The sequence below is a fragment of the Loxodonta africana genome, chromosome 26 (assembly GCF_030014295.1).
Source record: "Loxodonta africana isolate mLoxAfr1 chromosome 26, mLoxAfr1.hap2, whole genome shotgun sequence".
NCBI lineage: Eukaryota > Metazoa > Chordata > Mammalia > Proboscidea > Elephantidae > Loxodonta > Loxodonta africana.
In genome coordinates, this window is record NC_087367.1 from 34688541 (window position 1) to 34702286 (window position 13746).

At 34.5% G+C, this 13746-nt stretch overlaps 1 protein-coding gene across 15 annotated transcripts in view; it reads right to left on the reverse strand.

The window, feature by feature from the left end:
- The window catches only part of BIRC6 (baculoviral IAP repeat containing 6), a 582018-nt gene that overhangs the window by 204686 nt on the left and 363586 nt on the right, over positions 1–13746 (reverse strand). For all 15 annotated transcript variants that reach the window (XR_002787222.2, XM_064277234.1, XM_023555261.2 and 12 more), the window contains 5 exons: positions 9987–10141; positions 9363–9489; positions 7529–7639; positions 5569–5702; positions 4540–4667 (listed from right to left, as the gene is read on the reverse strand). Coding sequence is in view for 14 of the 15 variants with exons in the window: in XM_064277234.1 (XP_064133304.1) it covers positions 4540–4667; positions 5569–5702; positions 7529–7639; positions 9363–9489; positions 9987–10141 (655 nt within the window). In the remaining variant the exon portion in view is untranslated. The remainder of the gene's footprint in view (positions 1–4539; positions 4668–5568; positions 5703–7528; positions 7640–9362; positions 9490–9986; positions 10142–13746) is intronic.

Genomic DNA, 13746 nt, shown 5'->3' on the forward strand with positions numbered 1-13746 from the left:
AACTTGGGAAGAAAAGATCCTGGTAATATACAAATGGATAAGAATTCAGCTAACACAGATCCTGGTAATATACAAATGGATAAGAATTCAGCTAACACATTTAACAAACTGCTAATGGCCAAGTGTGTACTAGGATGGCAGCACAGAATCCTTGAGAGTTCACACCTACTCACAGGCTCTTCTCCACAGACATTCATGCGCATTAGGGGCAAGGCAGAAAATCAGAGAGAACATCCCTCATAGGTACAGGCCCAGAGCAGGGGGGTGCAGATGCTGCAAGAAAGGAACAAAGCCCTGCTCAGACCCTTCTCCCCTAAAAAAAAAAAAATCCTTAATGTAGTGCAATGGGAAATGGGCAATAATTTCTTGCTTCAAGGGCATTAGCGAAGACTCCTTTTGGCCTATGGGGATAGAATTTTTTTAAATCCTTTATCCCTGGGAAAGGCATAGAAAAATAGCCCTGGGCCCAGAATCCTTTTCCAATACTACTAGAGGTCTCCTATTACTAGGTATCAGGAAATGCTCTCCCACACAAGAACAGCAAGATAAAAGGCAGACTTTGGGAGACACAGAAGGGAAAAAAATCTCTGAGAAAGCGCCACACCTGAGACCCCAGCACAGAGGGCCTAACAAAGACTAAGGCTGGACCAGAACATCAGAATACCTGCCACAAACAGGAACAAACACTGAAAAACATGCACAGCCAACTACTGAAAGTGAAGCTGTGGGGAGAGACTTGCTCCGTGGTAAATATGGACGAAAGCTGAAGGTGAAACAAGATCATGGGAACAACCCTTCTAGATGTATACCCCAGCCCTCACTAAATCAAAGGTAACAAAAGGAATTTGAAGCCAATGCTGCAGTGAGAAAACATAGCAACAACAGAACCTGAACCCAGCTCAATGCTTGACTAGAGTGACTCAAACCCTCATACAACCATCTACCAGAAGAGGCTTGCCATTTCCAGACATAAATACTATTTACTTCAGTCTCCAAAAAATAACTGACTGAATAAAGCAAAAAAAAAAAAAAAAAAAATAGTAGTAATAGATTATGTGTTTGTAGCATATGTAAAAGTAAATGTATGAAAATGATATTACAAAAAACGGGAGAAAGAAATTGGAACTATACTGTTCTGACATTATACACAAGTAGTATATTATTTGATGGAAATGAAACGCAATCATTCTGAAATGCAAAAGTAGGCAGAAAATATTTTTTTAAAAAAAGAAAGACTAGATGAAACCAATGGAAAACTGTCAAGATAAATTTTAATCCATCATATCAATAATTATATTTAATATAAATTGCCTAAGCAGAACAATTAAGAGACAGATACTCTCAAATAGGATAAAAGAGCATTTTTTAAAATAATTTTTATTGTGCTTTAAGTGAAAGTTTACAAATCAAGTCATTCTGTCACATATAAGCTTATATACACCTTACTCCATACTCCCACTTACTCTCCCCCTAATGAGTCAGCCCACTCCCTCCTTCCAGTCTCTCCTTTCGTGACGGTTTTGCCAGTTTCTAACCCTCTCTACCTTCCTATCTCCCCTCTAGACAGGAGATGCCAACACAGTCTCAAGTGTCCACCTGATACAAGTAGCAAAAGAGCATTTTTTAATATAAAACCATAGGTAGGTTAAAAAAGAAAAAAGACAGAAATCCATACACCACACAAACTCTAACCAACAGAAAGCTGGACTGACTATATTAAATACCAAAGTACACAAGAAAAACTACTAGGGTTAAAAGTACAATGCGTTATGATAAAGGGCTCAAATCACCAAGAAAATATAATAATCCTAAATGTAATATACATAAATTAAAACCTGATAAACTAAAAGAGAAATACACAATTCTAAATAACCCATGGCCCAAAAAGTCACACAAGAAATTAGAATATATTTTTAATTGAATTAAAAAGTAGAATACAACAAAAAATACAAGAAATTTTGGGATACAGTTAAAATGCTGCTATAAAGAAATTTTATGGCATTAAATGTTTACATTAGAAAAGAAAAAAGGTCTCAAATCAGTGATCTAAGCTAAAAAAGAAGACCAAATTAAACTCAAGCAAGTAGATAGAAGGAAATAATATTAGAGTAGAAACTAAGGAATCTGAAAATGGGAAAATAAAGAATATCAATATAACCATAAGTTGGTTCTTTGAAAAGATCAGTAACACTGGTAAACCTCTACCCAGAATGGCCAAGAAATGAAAGAAGATACAAATGACCAATATCAGAGTTGAAAGAAAGGATCTATCATTACAGAATTCACAGACATTAAAAGGGTAGTAACGAAACATTACAAATAATAAATTCAACATCATAAGTGAACAGACTCCTTGTAGCAAACTGCCAAAGATCACTTGAAAAGAAACAGAAAACCTGAAAAATCCTATATCTATTAAGTAAATTGAAAAATGTTACCTCAAAGAAAACCCTAAACCCAGGCAGCTTCAATGGAGAATTCTACAACATATTAAGTAAGAAATAATATCAATTTTATACAACCAGAAGCGGGAGCAATAATTTTATGAATCCAACATTACCATGATAAAAAAAACAGACATTATATAAAAAAAAAAAAAGTCCTTATAAAGACAGTCTCAAATTCTGCAACAAAAATATTAACTAATTAAATCGAGCAAGAAATAAAAACAGTAATACATTATGCTGTGTATCCTGGGAATACATACTGATCTAAACTGGAAAAAAAAAAAATCAATGTAATTCACCATATCAAAAGACTAAAGAAACATTTGACAAAACACAGTAACAATTCATGTTTAAAAAAAAATCTTAGCAAACTAGGAACAAATAGGAACTTCTTCAGGTATATACAAAAAAAATCTATAGCTAATTGTATATCTAATAGTGAAAGCCTGAATGTCTTCCCCCTAAGATAGCAAAAACAGTGCAAGGATGTCCACTTTCACAGTTTCTGTTCAACATCATACTGGAGGTCCTAACTAGTACAATTAGATTAGAAAAAGGAAAAAAAGAAGAAAAAAAAGGCATACAGACTGGGAGCAAAAAAATAAAACTACCTCTATTCACAGATAGCCAGACTGTGTACACAGACAATCTCAAAGAAACTATAACTACCCAAATTCATCTACAGATTGAACACATTCTCAAAATCCAGGAGGTTTACTTTTTTTTTCAGGGTGGGGGAGATGGATCAATGTGCTGATTTTAAAATTTATAATGTAAAACAAAGGAACCAGAATAGTCCAAACAATTCTGAAAAAAAGAACAAAGTTGGAGAATCTATACTGTCAGATCTCAAGATATACTATAAAGGTACAGTTACCAAATTCATGTATACATATCATAGCATGTCCTTGATACTGTAAATCTACTCTTCTTGACCTTATGTTTCACTTTACAACTAGAATATGGATATAGTCTCTCATATACTCCAAACAAGCTGAATTACAAACACAATAATGTTTTAAAATACGGTTATAAGGAAGGAAGAAATCACAAAGGAGGACAGTGGCTGTAAGGCAAAATTTTCTGCAGTTATGATAATACACACTGTATATAAATTTTGCATGTTCATTTTTATACTAGGGGCCAGACTTTTTGCTACGGCTTTTCAAAAATGGCTATTATTAAAGATGAATTATTAATTTTGATATTAATTTAATAAACTACATCTCTTTTCCTACCTTTTTTTTTAAGGAAAACAGTCATGCAATCTACATATGATTTTACCATTTTCTAATATATATGTTTTTAGGACTTTAATGCACTGGCACTTTTAGAATGCAATAAAATTAGATAAAGGTAACAACTGGCAACTTTGACTTGTTCCTGATTTAATGAGAATGTTTTTAATAATTGAACATGTCTGCTTTAAGTGTGTCATCATCTAGTTTTTTATAATGCTAAATAAGAGTGTTTATTTATATTTCATTAAAAAATTTTTATCAGAAAGTAATACTGGATTTTATGACATGTCTTACAGTACAAATAACATGACTCAGTATTATAGGTTATATGATACTGAACCATTCATGTATTCAAAGAATCAACACATCATGGTCACAGTTTATTCTTTTAAAATAGTCTGATTTTATTAGTAAATGTATTTAGGGTACCATATTAAATTATTATATAATTTTCCTTTTTAAAGAATCTTTTTCAGGTTTTCTTATCCTACACTGCTAAGGAAAAAAAAATCACTGGGTAGCTTTCATTCTTTGTATTCTAGAACAATTTAAGCAGCTTCAAAATAAATTTCACTTAGGTGGTTTATAATAACTCATTTATGAAAACATTAAAAGCAAGCAAAATTTTAAATACATTCTTTTCATAGTGCAGGGAGCTGGGGGATTTGGAGGAGCCTTAATGAAATGAAATGAAAACAATCAGGAAACAAATCAGTAAACCTTTCCTACTTAATCCATAGTACCTTTGTCTTATCCCTTCCAAGTAAATTCTCACAAACATTAAGGAAAAGTATATTTGGAGGATTACATATTGCTTATGTATAAGAATACAGGCATACATTGAAATTTACCTTTCTGTTGAAAGTATATGAATTAGCTTGAGCAAAAATTCACTGAATATGTGAGGACACGTTGAAGAAAGATGCACTTGTAATCTGGTAAGAAATTCTTGCATAGCTTGTGTAGCTGTTGGACCAACCTGAAGAGAAATGAAATTACACTGAAAACTGGCTGCTGATCCATTTACAGAATCATTTATTTTAAAGTGTTAAGTCAACAGCTATAGTGTTGTAACTTTTCATATGAGGAAAGATTAAAAATATTAACAGTGGTAAAAACAAATTAATCTTCTAGGCCTTAATATATTTATCTTAAATTACAAATTAGAGATTCTGCTGTCAACAGTAATTTTCCATTACGGTTTATATTACTAACAACTTACAATACATATATTTACTGTATACAGAATAATATTCACAAGAATTACACAAGAAATACCTACAACTCTTTCAAATGTATAAAGAACTTCTACATTAATTTTTATAGGCAACCTTATTAAATATAATCCTATTTCAGAACAAAAGAACTCAGGCAGGTTATGTGGCCCAAAGAAGGTCATGCTTCTAATAACTAGCAGAGCAAGTAATACAGCATATTACAAAAAAAAAAAAAAGGTAAAGTTAAGAACAAATCTGTACCAATGAAAAAACTTTGCTTCCCCAAACAAATATCTCGTGAATGGAAGAAATGACATCAAGAACCACACTAAATAACCCGAGATATGTTTTGTTAAATTTCTATATATTATACTCAATCCCAATTTCATTTAATAAACAAATCATTAAATCCTGGAACTTTTCTGGAAAAACAAAATGCAATATCATCTTCTGAAGTATTTTAAAGTTAAAGTTAGTATCTAAAACTTAGCACATGCACACAAAACAGCATTCTGAAGTTTCCTTAGAAAAGCGAGCTTAAAAAAAACTATGATCTTCAATACTTTTACTCTGCCTTTTAACAAACCATGTTTGAAGTTTACCGGTACAAATATGTTTTTTAAACAATCTAAGAAAATCACTAGTTTTCAAAAGTTGTAATACCTGGGGACTGTGTTGATTTGTTCCATGAGGACTGGTGCCAGAAAGGAATTTCACTAATACATGAATAAGGTTGGGATCTGAAACCAACAGGTGGGCAGTACTCTCCTGAGTCCCAATGGCACTGCTTGAACCAGCTATAAAATATTTTTAAAAAGCTCTTAAAAATGGACTCTGAAACAATGGAAATGTAATATTTAAAAATATCACCTTTTAGTTTCAAGCAACTTTCACATATTACCAGTATTAGCAGGGTTTAAATCTACACTACAGTTACTGAGCTGGACTTCATTCTCTCTTTTCATCTACCACATCTCTCCTCCCACCTCTCTTGTAATCTGAACATAAAAACACCTTTAAAATAATCTAGTCTTGTAGGTCTGAAAATTTGGCAAGTGGAAAAGAAATAACTAAATCCTCACTGCCCTACTTGGTAAGCCTATTCCTGGTAACTATGTGCCCCTCTTCCAAAAACAGAGATCTAGTTTTCTAAGAAATTAAAGCAAGAACTCTTTACTTTTGCATATCAGTTATATACTGATACACAGTCAACACACCAGTTCATTGAACTGAATAAGATACACTTTGAGGTAAATCTATCTTCACCATCAGATAAAGTGATGCGTTTGACACCATTTTTGGAAGGTGTATTCCAAATGAGAAAACAGAATTAGCACTTCGATGCTAAGCAATTATTAACAGCTTTCTCAATGTGATAGGGTTTCCTGCTTAATGAATTTATTCCTGACTAGAACAGGGATGAAGAACATCCCCATGTTGTTATAACCTAGAGCTGGAATAAAGGTTTCAATTCTCAGTGACTAGTCCTTGCTCTCTAAAACAAACATTGATTCCTATCTCACAACACACTAAAAAATTCTAGATAAAGCCTAGACATAAATACGAAAAAAAAAAAACACTATTGTAGATAACATAGGAAAGTTTCATCATCACCTTGGCATATATAAAGACACGGAAATCACTAAAAACTTTTCTCTAAGAAGGTTCATAAATTTTACTGCATTCACCTAAAGTGAGAGTCCCTGGGTGGTGCCAACGGTTAAGTCAGTTGCTAACCAAAAAGTTAAAGTTTTAAGACCACCCAGAGGCGCCTTGGAAGAAAAGCCCAGTTATCTACTTCTGAAAAATCAGCCACTGAAAACCCTATGGAGCACAGTTTTACTCTGACACACATGGGGTTGCCATGAGTTGGAATTGACTCAAAGGTAACTGGCAGCCTAAATGAAAAAAAGAAAAAAAAGAGGTGGGTGGGGAATAGAAAACTTAATAGGGCATTCAAATCTGAAAAAGGGTAATTACATTAACAGAAAATCTCTTTTAGATAGAGGAAACCAAAAACTAAAAACTAGTCATTCAAATTCAAATATTACAATGAATAAATCATTTATAAATGCAAAGTCACTTTAAAAGAATAAATAATCAACATAAGAGATTAGACTAGCAGTAAAAACTTGATTCTATACTCTAAAAGCAGTTTTCTTTTAATGACTAGTAGGTCTTAAGAAGGAACCCTGGTGGTACAGTGGTTAAGCACTAGGCTGCTAATGGAAAGGTGGGTCGTTTGAACCCACCAGCCACTTCGTGGGAGAAAGATGCAGCGGGCTCTTTCAATACAGATTTACAGCCTTGGAAACCCTATGGGGCACTTCTACACTGTTCTTATAGGGCCACTGTAAGTCAGCACACAACACAACAGGTCTTACAAAGATGAAAATATCATTTGAACTTGTGAGGGAAGTTATACAAAAATACTTATATTATCAAACTAACCAGCCACATAGGATGAAACATATAACAAGAAATTCAGAAGATACATATTCAAATAAAGAATTCAATCACATTCACATCTGTATCACTTCTTTAAAAAATTCTTTTAAACATCTGATAGCAAGAAAAACATACTATATGTCAGAAATTCAAATGAAAAAATTTTTGAACTTACAATTAAGCTGCATATTTGTCATGAGTGTTAGGCTATGAAGCACAAGGCACCATGTTCGGAGCAAAGTATTGGGATACCAAGCTAGCACTGTGAGAAAGCTAGTTATTGATGCTATGCAGAAAAGAGGAAAGAGAAATTTTTTTACTCAGTAAAGCTAAACAAATGTTCACTAAGAATTAAAAACCAAAAGAATGAATTCAAAAATAAGACAACAGTTCTTTAAATCAACTCATTATCTAGTGTTCTCAAAAGATATAAATGAAATGAGTTCCCCATTAAATACAACACAGGCATTAATGTTCAGTAACATATTATATTTAAGTTTAAAGCTTAGCCCAGGGCACATAAAATAAGTTATCACTACAAATTGGTTGTCTTTTCCACACTACAGACATTAATGTTGCAACACAATTCATGTACACCTGAAAATTCTCATTCTACAAATCTAAAAACTGAAAAGAGGGCATATTAAAAAAGCTGGGGTGGGGAAACCACTCATATCCAATGTAGCTTTGCAGTCAGAGCACAAACTCAAACAATAATGAAGTAACTTGGAAGGTCCATATAAGAAGCAATCATGGTGACTGCAGAAACCAAAGAAGTTATTTAAAACGCACAAACATAGTACAGCGCCAAGACTGTGCTCTTAAAATACCCTTTCCCCTCAAATGCTGACTCCAGATATGGGGCAGAAAATGTAAAGATGAGTCTGGAATATCTGGATGTACTTCTCCAGAGAGAAAGCACCATGAATAGATGCTTCTTTTACCTTTTCTTAAAATATAACTAAAATCGACTTCTGTTGCCAAAGCTAAAGGCTAGTTCTTTTCCGTACTGAAAGATATTATTCTGTTATCACTATTCCCACACTCTTGCAATTGCTAAGAAAAAATGAAATAACACAACTTCCACAAAAAAAATGACATCCTTCTCCAATTCAGCAATTCCCCAGGACTAATTCATATTTTTAAAATGCTGATGCAAAAGACTATGAACAAGACAATATTATAAGGAAATAAAATGCAAAGATAAATAGAATATCATACAGTTTAGTTTTATACAGACATAAGTAAGATATATAGACCAAGCAGAAACACAAACAGATACACGTACACCAGTGTTCACTGCAGTGCTATTCACAATAGCCAAAAGGTAGTAACAACCTAAATGTCCATCAACTGATAAATGGATGAACAAAATGTGGTATATATAACATTGTAATATTACTCTTCCATAAAGAAAAATGAAGTCCTGAACATGCTACAACATGGAAGAATCTTGAAAACATCATGCTGAGTGAAATAAGTCACTCACAAAAGACATTATTGTATGACTCCACTTACGTGAAATATCTAGGATAGGAAAGTGTGTAAAGACCTACATTTATTAACAGTTACTATGGGCAGAAGGGAGGGAGAAGAAAAATGAACTCATTGCTAAGAGGACATAGGACTTCTGTTAAGGGGGATGGAAAAAGTTTGGGAATAGATAATGGCAATGGTTGCACAACAAGATGAACACAGTGTCATTGAACTGTATGTGAGAAGAATGTTGAAATGCCAAATGTTTTGTTACACATATATTTACCACACACAAAAAAGTTAAACAAATGCAAAAAACAGTTAATGCAGACCAGAGAATAAGAGTTTTCTAGTTTTTTTTTTTTTACTAATTATTAAGTCAATATCTAAAAACTTTTTTTTTGGGGGGGGGGAGTCACTGAAACATTATAACCCCTAAAGACAAATAAGAATTAGGTGTATTTAAACCTAATCATTACTTTTTTAACTTATTTTTTATGCTATGTTAATGATTTTGTTCCAAAAAATCTTACCTTGATTTAATGAAATGACAGGTATTCGATTAGCATTATATAAAACAATGTCTGCTCCATTCTCCTTGTTTCCTGATGAACTAGAATTCAGGCTCAATGTGAGCCACAACTGGAGAAGTGACTCCAACTAAAAAGATTGAAAATTGGCAAAATATAATATTCATCTAGTATACTACTAAATACCATTTTAAACAAAAATTTTATGTTTTGACTCCTTGTGAAGAGTAAAGAATTCTTCTATTAAATACTTCCTCTAGCTGCCTTAATTTAGCTGACAAGCAAACAAATCATAAAATTCTTGTTGAAACAAAATTTAACAATTGAATTAAAGCTTATAATTTACCTATTATAGGTGTTTTTCTAAATTAAAACAGGTGATTCAAGTCTTAAAATCACATGGGTATGTATGTATAATATGTGGTGAGAACTGAAATACTAAAGTTTTAAAAACATAAAAATTTTAAAAGGCCCATCATCAAGGGGCTGTGGTTATCAAAGTATTTTCCAACTGAGTATTAAAAAATACTATCCCTCTCAAGTTAAGAACAATTCTCCCATTTATTTTCATCACTTACTAGGCTAGCAATAATATGTAAAAATATACCATGTCTCCTGAAGTCATACCTGAACATGATGGACTTGAAGCATGGAGAAAAGTTTGTTAAAACAAACATTTAACATTGGGACAGATGATGATTGTATGATAAGCTGGTTGGTTTGGTTCGCTGCTTGTAAACCCCCTAGAAGTGAATCATCTGTTCCAGTGGGAGACTGTGATACTGAAAATTAAACACAGTTATGATTTTATACTCAAAGTATCAGGAGACACGTTAACTGATTATTAATATATATAATCTTTAAAAAAAAAAAAAAAAACCTACAGTCTTAATGGTTTAAGTTATATTGTAGTATCTGAAACACTTACATTTATAAAATACGTTATTGTGAAAGCACCTTAGTATCTCAGGTGCTTGGCAAAACCAAAATGGCTGGCAGGAGTTTGAATCTAACTCCATTTTGTTTGGGCTTCACTTTGTTTAATGCATCTGCTAAAGTTTTCCACTCTTGTAAAACTTTAACCATCTCCTAAGCAAACACAGAGGAAGCAAGAATGTGGTCATAGAACATGATAAGATTTTCCAGGAAATGTACCCATGGATTGGAGGGGAGGGGGAGTCTTGTAATTTCTGTAAAAGTTATTTTGAAATACTGTTATCGATAAATGAAAGATCAGCAGATATGAAGAAAGACTTGTTTGCACCTCTATATAAAAGCACTTCTTTCCTCAACCCCAGCAGGGTACTTTGTACTGCCTGGTTTGAACTGTTCTATTCCTCGATAAAACTCTACTGTTCTCTGTTGACAGAGTTTGTGCTTAATTTTGCACTTTGACATTTATGGTGTCAGTACTGGGATACCAAACATGCACTGTTTTCAATGAGCCTCAAGGTGCTGAGGATCATGGGCTCAGGTACCAGCTGAGCCATTTGAGTTCTCCATTTCTGCAAACACTCAGGAGTCATCTGAAGGTAAAAAACTTCTCGGATTCAGCTCCACTTTCTTGCATCGAAGCTCTTCAAGTTTTATTGTGGATCTATTAGTGATCAGATTTGTTTCTGTTCTTGTGGTCTGTACAGTTTAGTTTGTCTGCTGGAAATATGGGCAGTGTCAAATAAAGAGCAACTCAGATTCTTCCTCTGGGACTCCTGCCCAGTACATGAACAAGCATTTTGGTCCTTCAGAATCTGTGTTTTTGTCTGTCTGGCATAACCTCACCAAAAATGGTTTGGAAAATCAGCAGCCACTCTGGGACTCTTTTGAGCTTACTAAATTAGTTTTTCTGCACAGCAAATTGGAACATAAGGGCAGCTGAATTAAACAACCTTAATGGAATTCCTATTTTGAATGCTATTTAAACCAACCAAACCCACTGCTGTCGAGTCGATTCCAACTCACAGAGACCCTATAGACAGAGTGGAACTGCCCCAGAGGGTTTCTGCCCCAGAACGCCTGGTGGACTCAAGCTGCCAACCTTGTGTTTAGCAGCAAAACTCTTAACCACTACCCCATCAGGGTTTCCAAAACCAGTTGCCATCAAGCAACCCTATAGGACACAGTAGAACTGCGCCATGGGGGACTGGTATTTAGGGAGTCCAAAAGACACCAAGATAGCAAAATTGCTTGCCAGCAAGATACCATTTCCAAATTAAATAAACGAAATAAGGAGCTGCAATGTCAGAATTCTGCTCCCGATCCAACTGCTCTTTTGCCGGGTGTCTCCTCCTTATATTCCCCTTTACTCTCCTATTCTACTAACAATACTCCATCTGAACTTCCTTTTTACCTTGAGACTCCTGATACTAAAATACCTGTACCTGAAATGTCTTTTAAGATTCAACCTACAGACGCAGAGTCTCCCCACGTCATCTTTATTCCCTGGACTCGCTCAGAATTGCACGGTAAAGGGTTTCCCAAGACTGCATGAAGATCCTTAGAAATTTGATGAGGAATTTAAAATTCTTGTTAAAGCCCATCAACCTGGGCTCCTGGATATTTTTCCAATTAGTCCATATGATAACTGTGCCTGGAGAGGCTTAACTATAATTAGGACATGCTGAATGGAAAGACCCTAAAAACAGTTTGGATGTAAATATAAACAAAACAGCCAATGAACTGTTGGAGGACACTCGAGTAATGCATAAATGGTTGCTATCAGGTTTTTTTTTTTTTATGAAGCTATTCCTAAGGCTTTTGTTCCAAAAATCGATTGGATAAAAATTCATTCCTGTAAATAAAATATGATTATCAGACCAGACTACTTCAGAAGTTTTCCAAACATTCTGGTCTTCATATCTCTGCCCCAGGTACAACTGGAGCTTTAAATGTTGTTTTCATGCCTGTATTAAAACCTGAAATTTCAGCCTTAGTTAAACAACACTGGTTGGATTGGAAAATGGCCCCCATTCGCTGAATTGACAAATTTGGCTCATAAACTTTTTCAGACCCTCAAGGCTGACAAACACAAAAAGGCTAATACGTTGATGGCCCTTCAATTTCAATAATTGCAAATCCCAAATCAAAAGAAAAAGATAAAATTTTCTAGTGGCTCTAAGGCTGACTTTTGCCTCTACTACAAGAAACCCGGCCACTGAAAGAGTGAATGTTATAAATTAAAGAAGATAAAGATTCCCCAACAGGATGCCCTTCAGTCCGACGTAGAATGAAGGGAATCCGGGGTCATAAAAGGGACTTTCCCTGTGGTAGTACTAAAACTGCAAGGGGAAACTATTTTGAAATTTAATGGCAAACGTTGTCAATTTTTAATTGATATTGGCGCCACCATACCTGACATGAACCCCATTTGACTTTGAAAGCCCCTATCTGGAGCACTACAACTTAAAAAAAATCACAGGGGTTGCTAATCAAGAATAAATGCTAACTCACTCTTAGCCTATCCCAATATCTCTTGGGCCTACTGAAGATCTATGCCCTTTTTTTACTCAATTCTACTACCCCAATTAACCTATTAGGAAGAGGTCTTTTATCTAAATGGAATCGTCATTTTAATCCAACAAAAAAGACAAAATATAACTGAGCCTGCCTGATGACCCTAGGAAAACAGAAGTAGTTTCTGATTTAGAGGATATCCAAAAAGAGGAAATTATTTGTTGCATCCAAGTGCTTGTTACACTCAATCAAAATCAAATTTAACAAAATGCTGTTCCTCCTGATATTTTTACCCAAAATTCGAGAAATTTTGAGCCTCCATATCTATTCATGTAGGCTGAGTTTTATCAGCAGGACCAATCAAAATCCAAGTAGATTCATCTAAGCCATTACCAAATACTCCCCATTACCCATTCAAATGGGAAGCAAAAGGACTAATTCCCGTTATACAAGAATTTCTCTCTAAGGGCTTAATCATTCCCTGCACTAGCCCTTGTAATAGCCCGTGGTCCTTCCAGCATAAAAGCCAAACAGTAGATGTTGGAGATTTATTCAAGATTTGCACGCAATTAACCATATTGTTATTTCTAGGTAGTTCCTAATTCTCGCTTATTACCCTCTCATGTTCCCCTGAATGGCATTTACCTTACCGTTATAGATCTTTGCAGTGCCTTTTTCGATATACCTGTACGATATTGGTTGCCTTTTCCTGGGAGCCCTGGTAGCACAGTGGTTAAAGCACTTGGCTAACTAAAAGGTTGGCCGTTCAAAATCACCGGCTCCTCTGCAGAAGAAAGATGTGACAGTCTGCTTCCATAAAGATTATAGTCTTGGAAACTATATGGGGGCAGTTCTACTCTGTCCTTCAGGATCACTAAGAGTCGGAATGGACTTGCCAACACCAGGTTTGGTTTTGGGTTTTCCTAATTATTTCTCT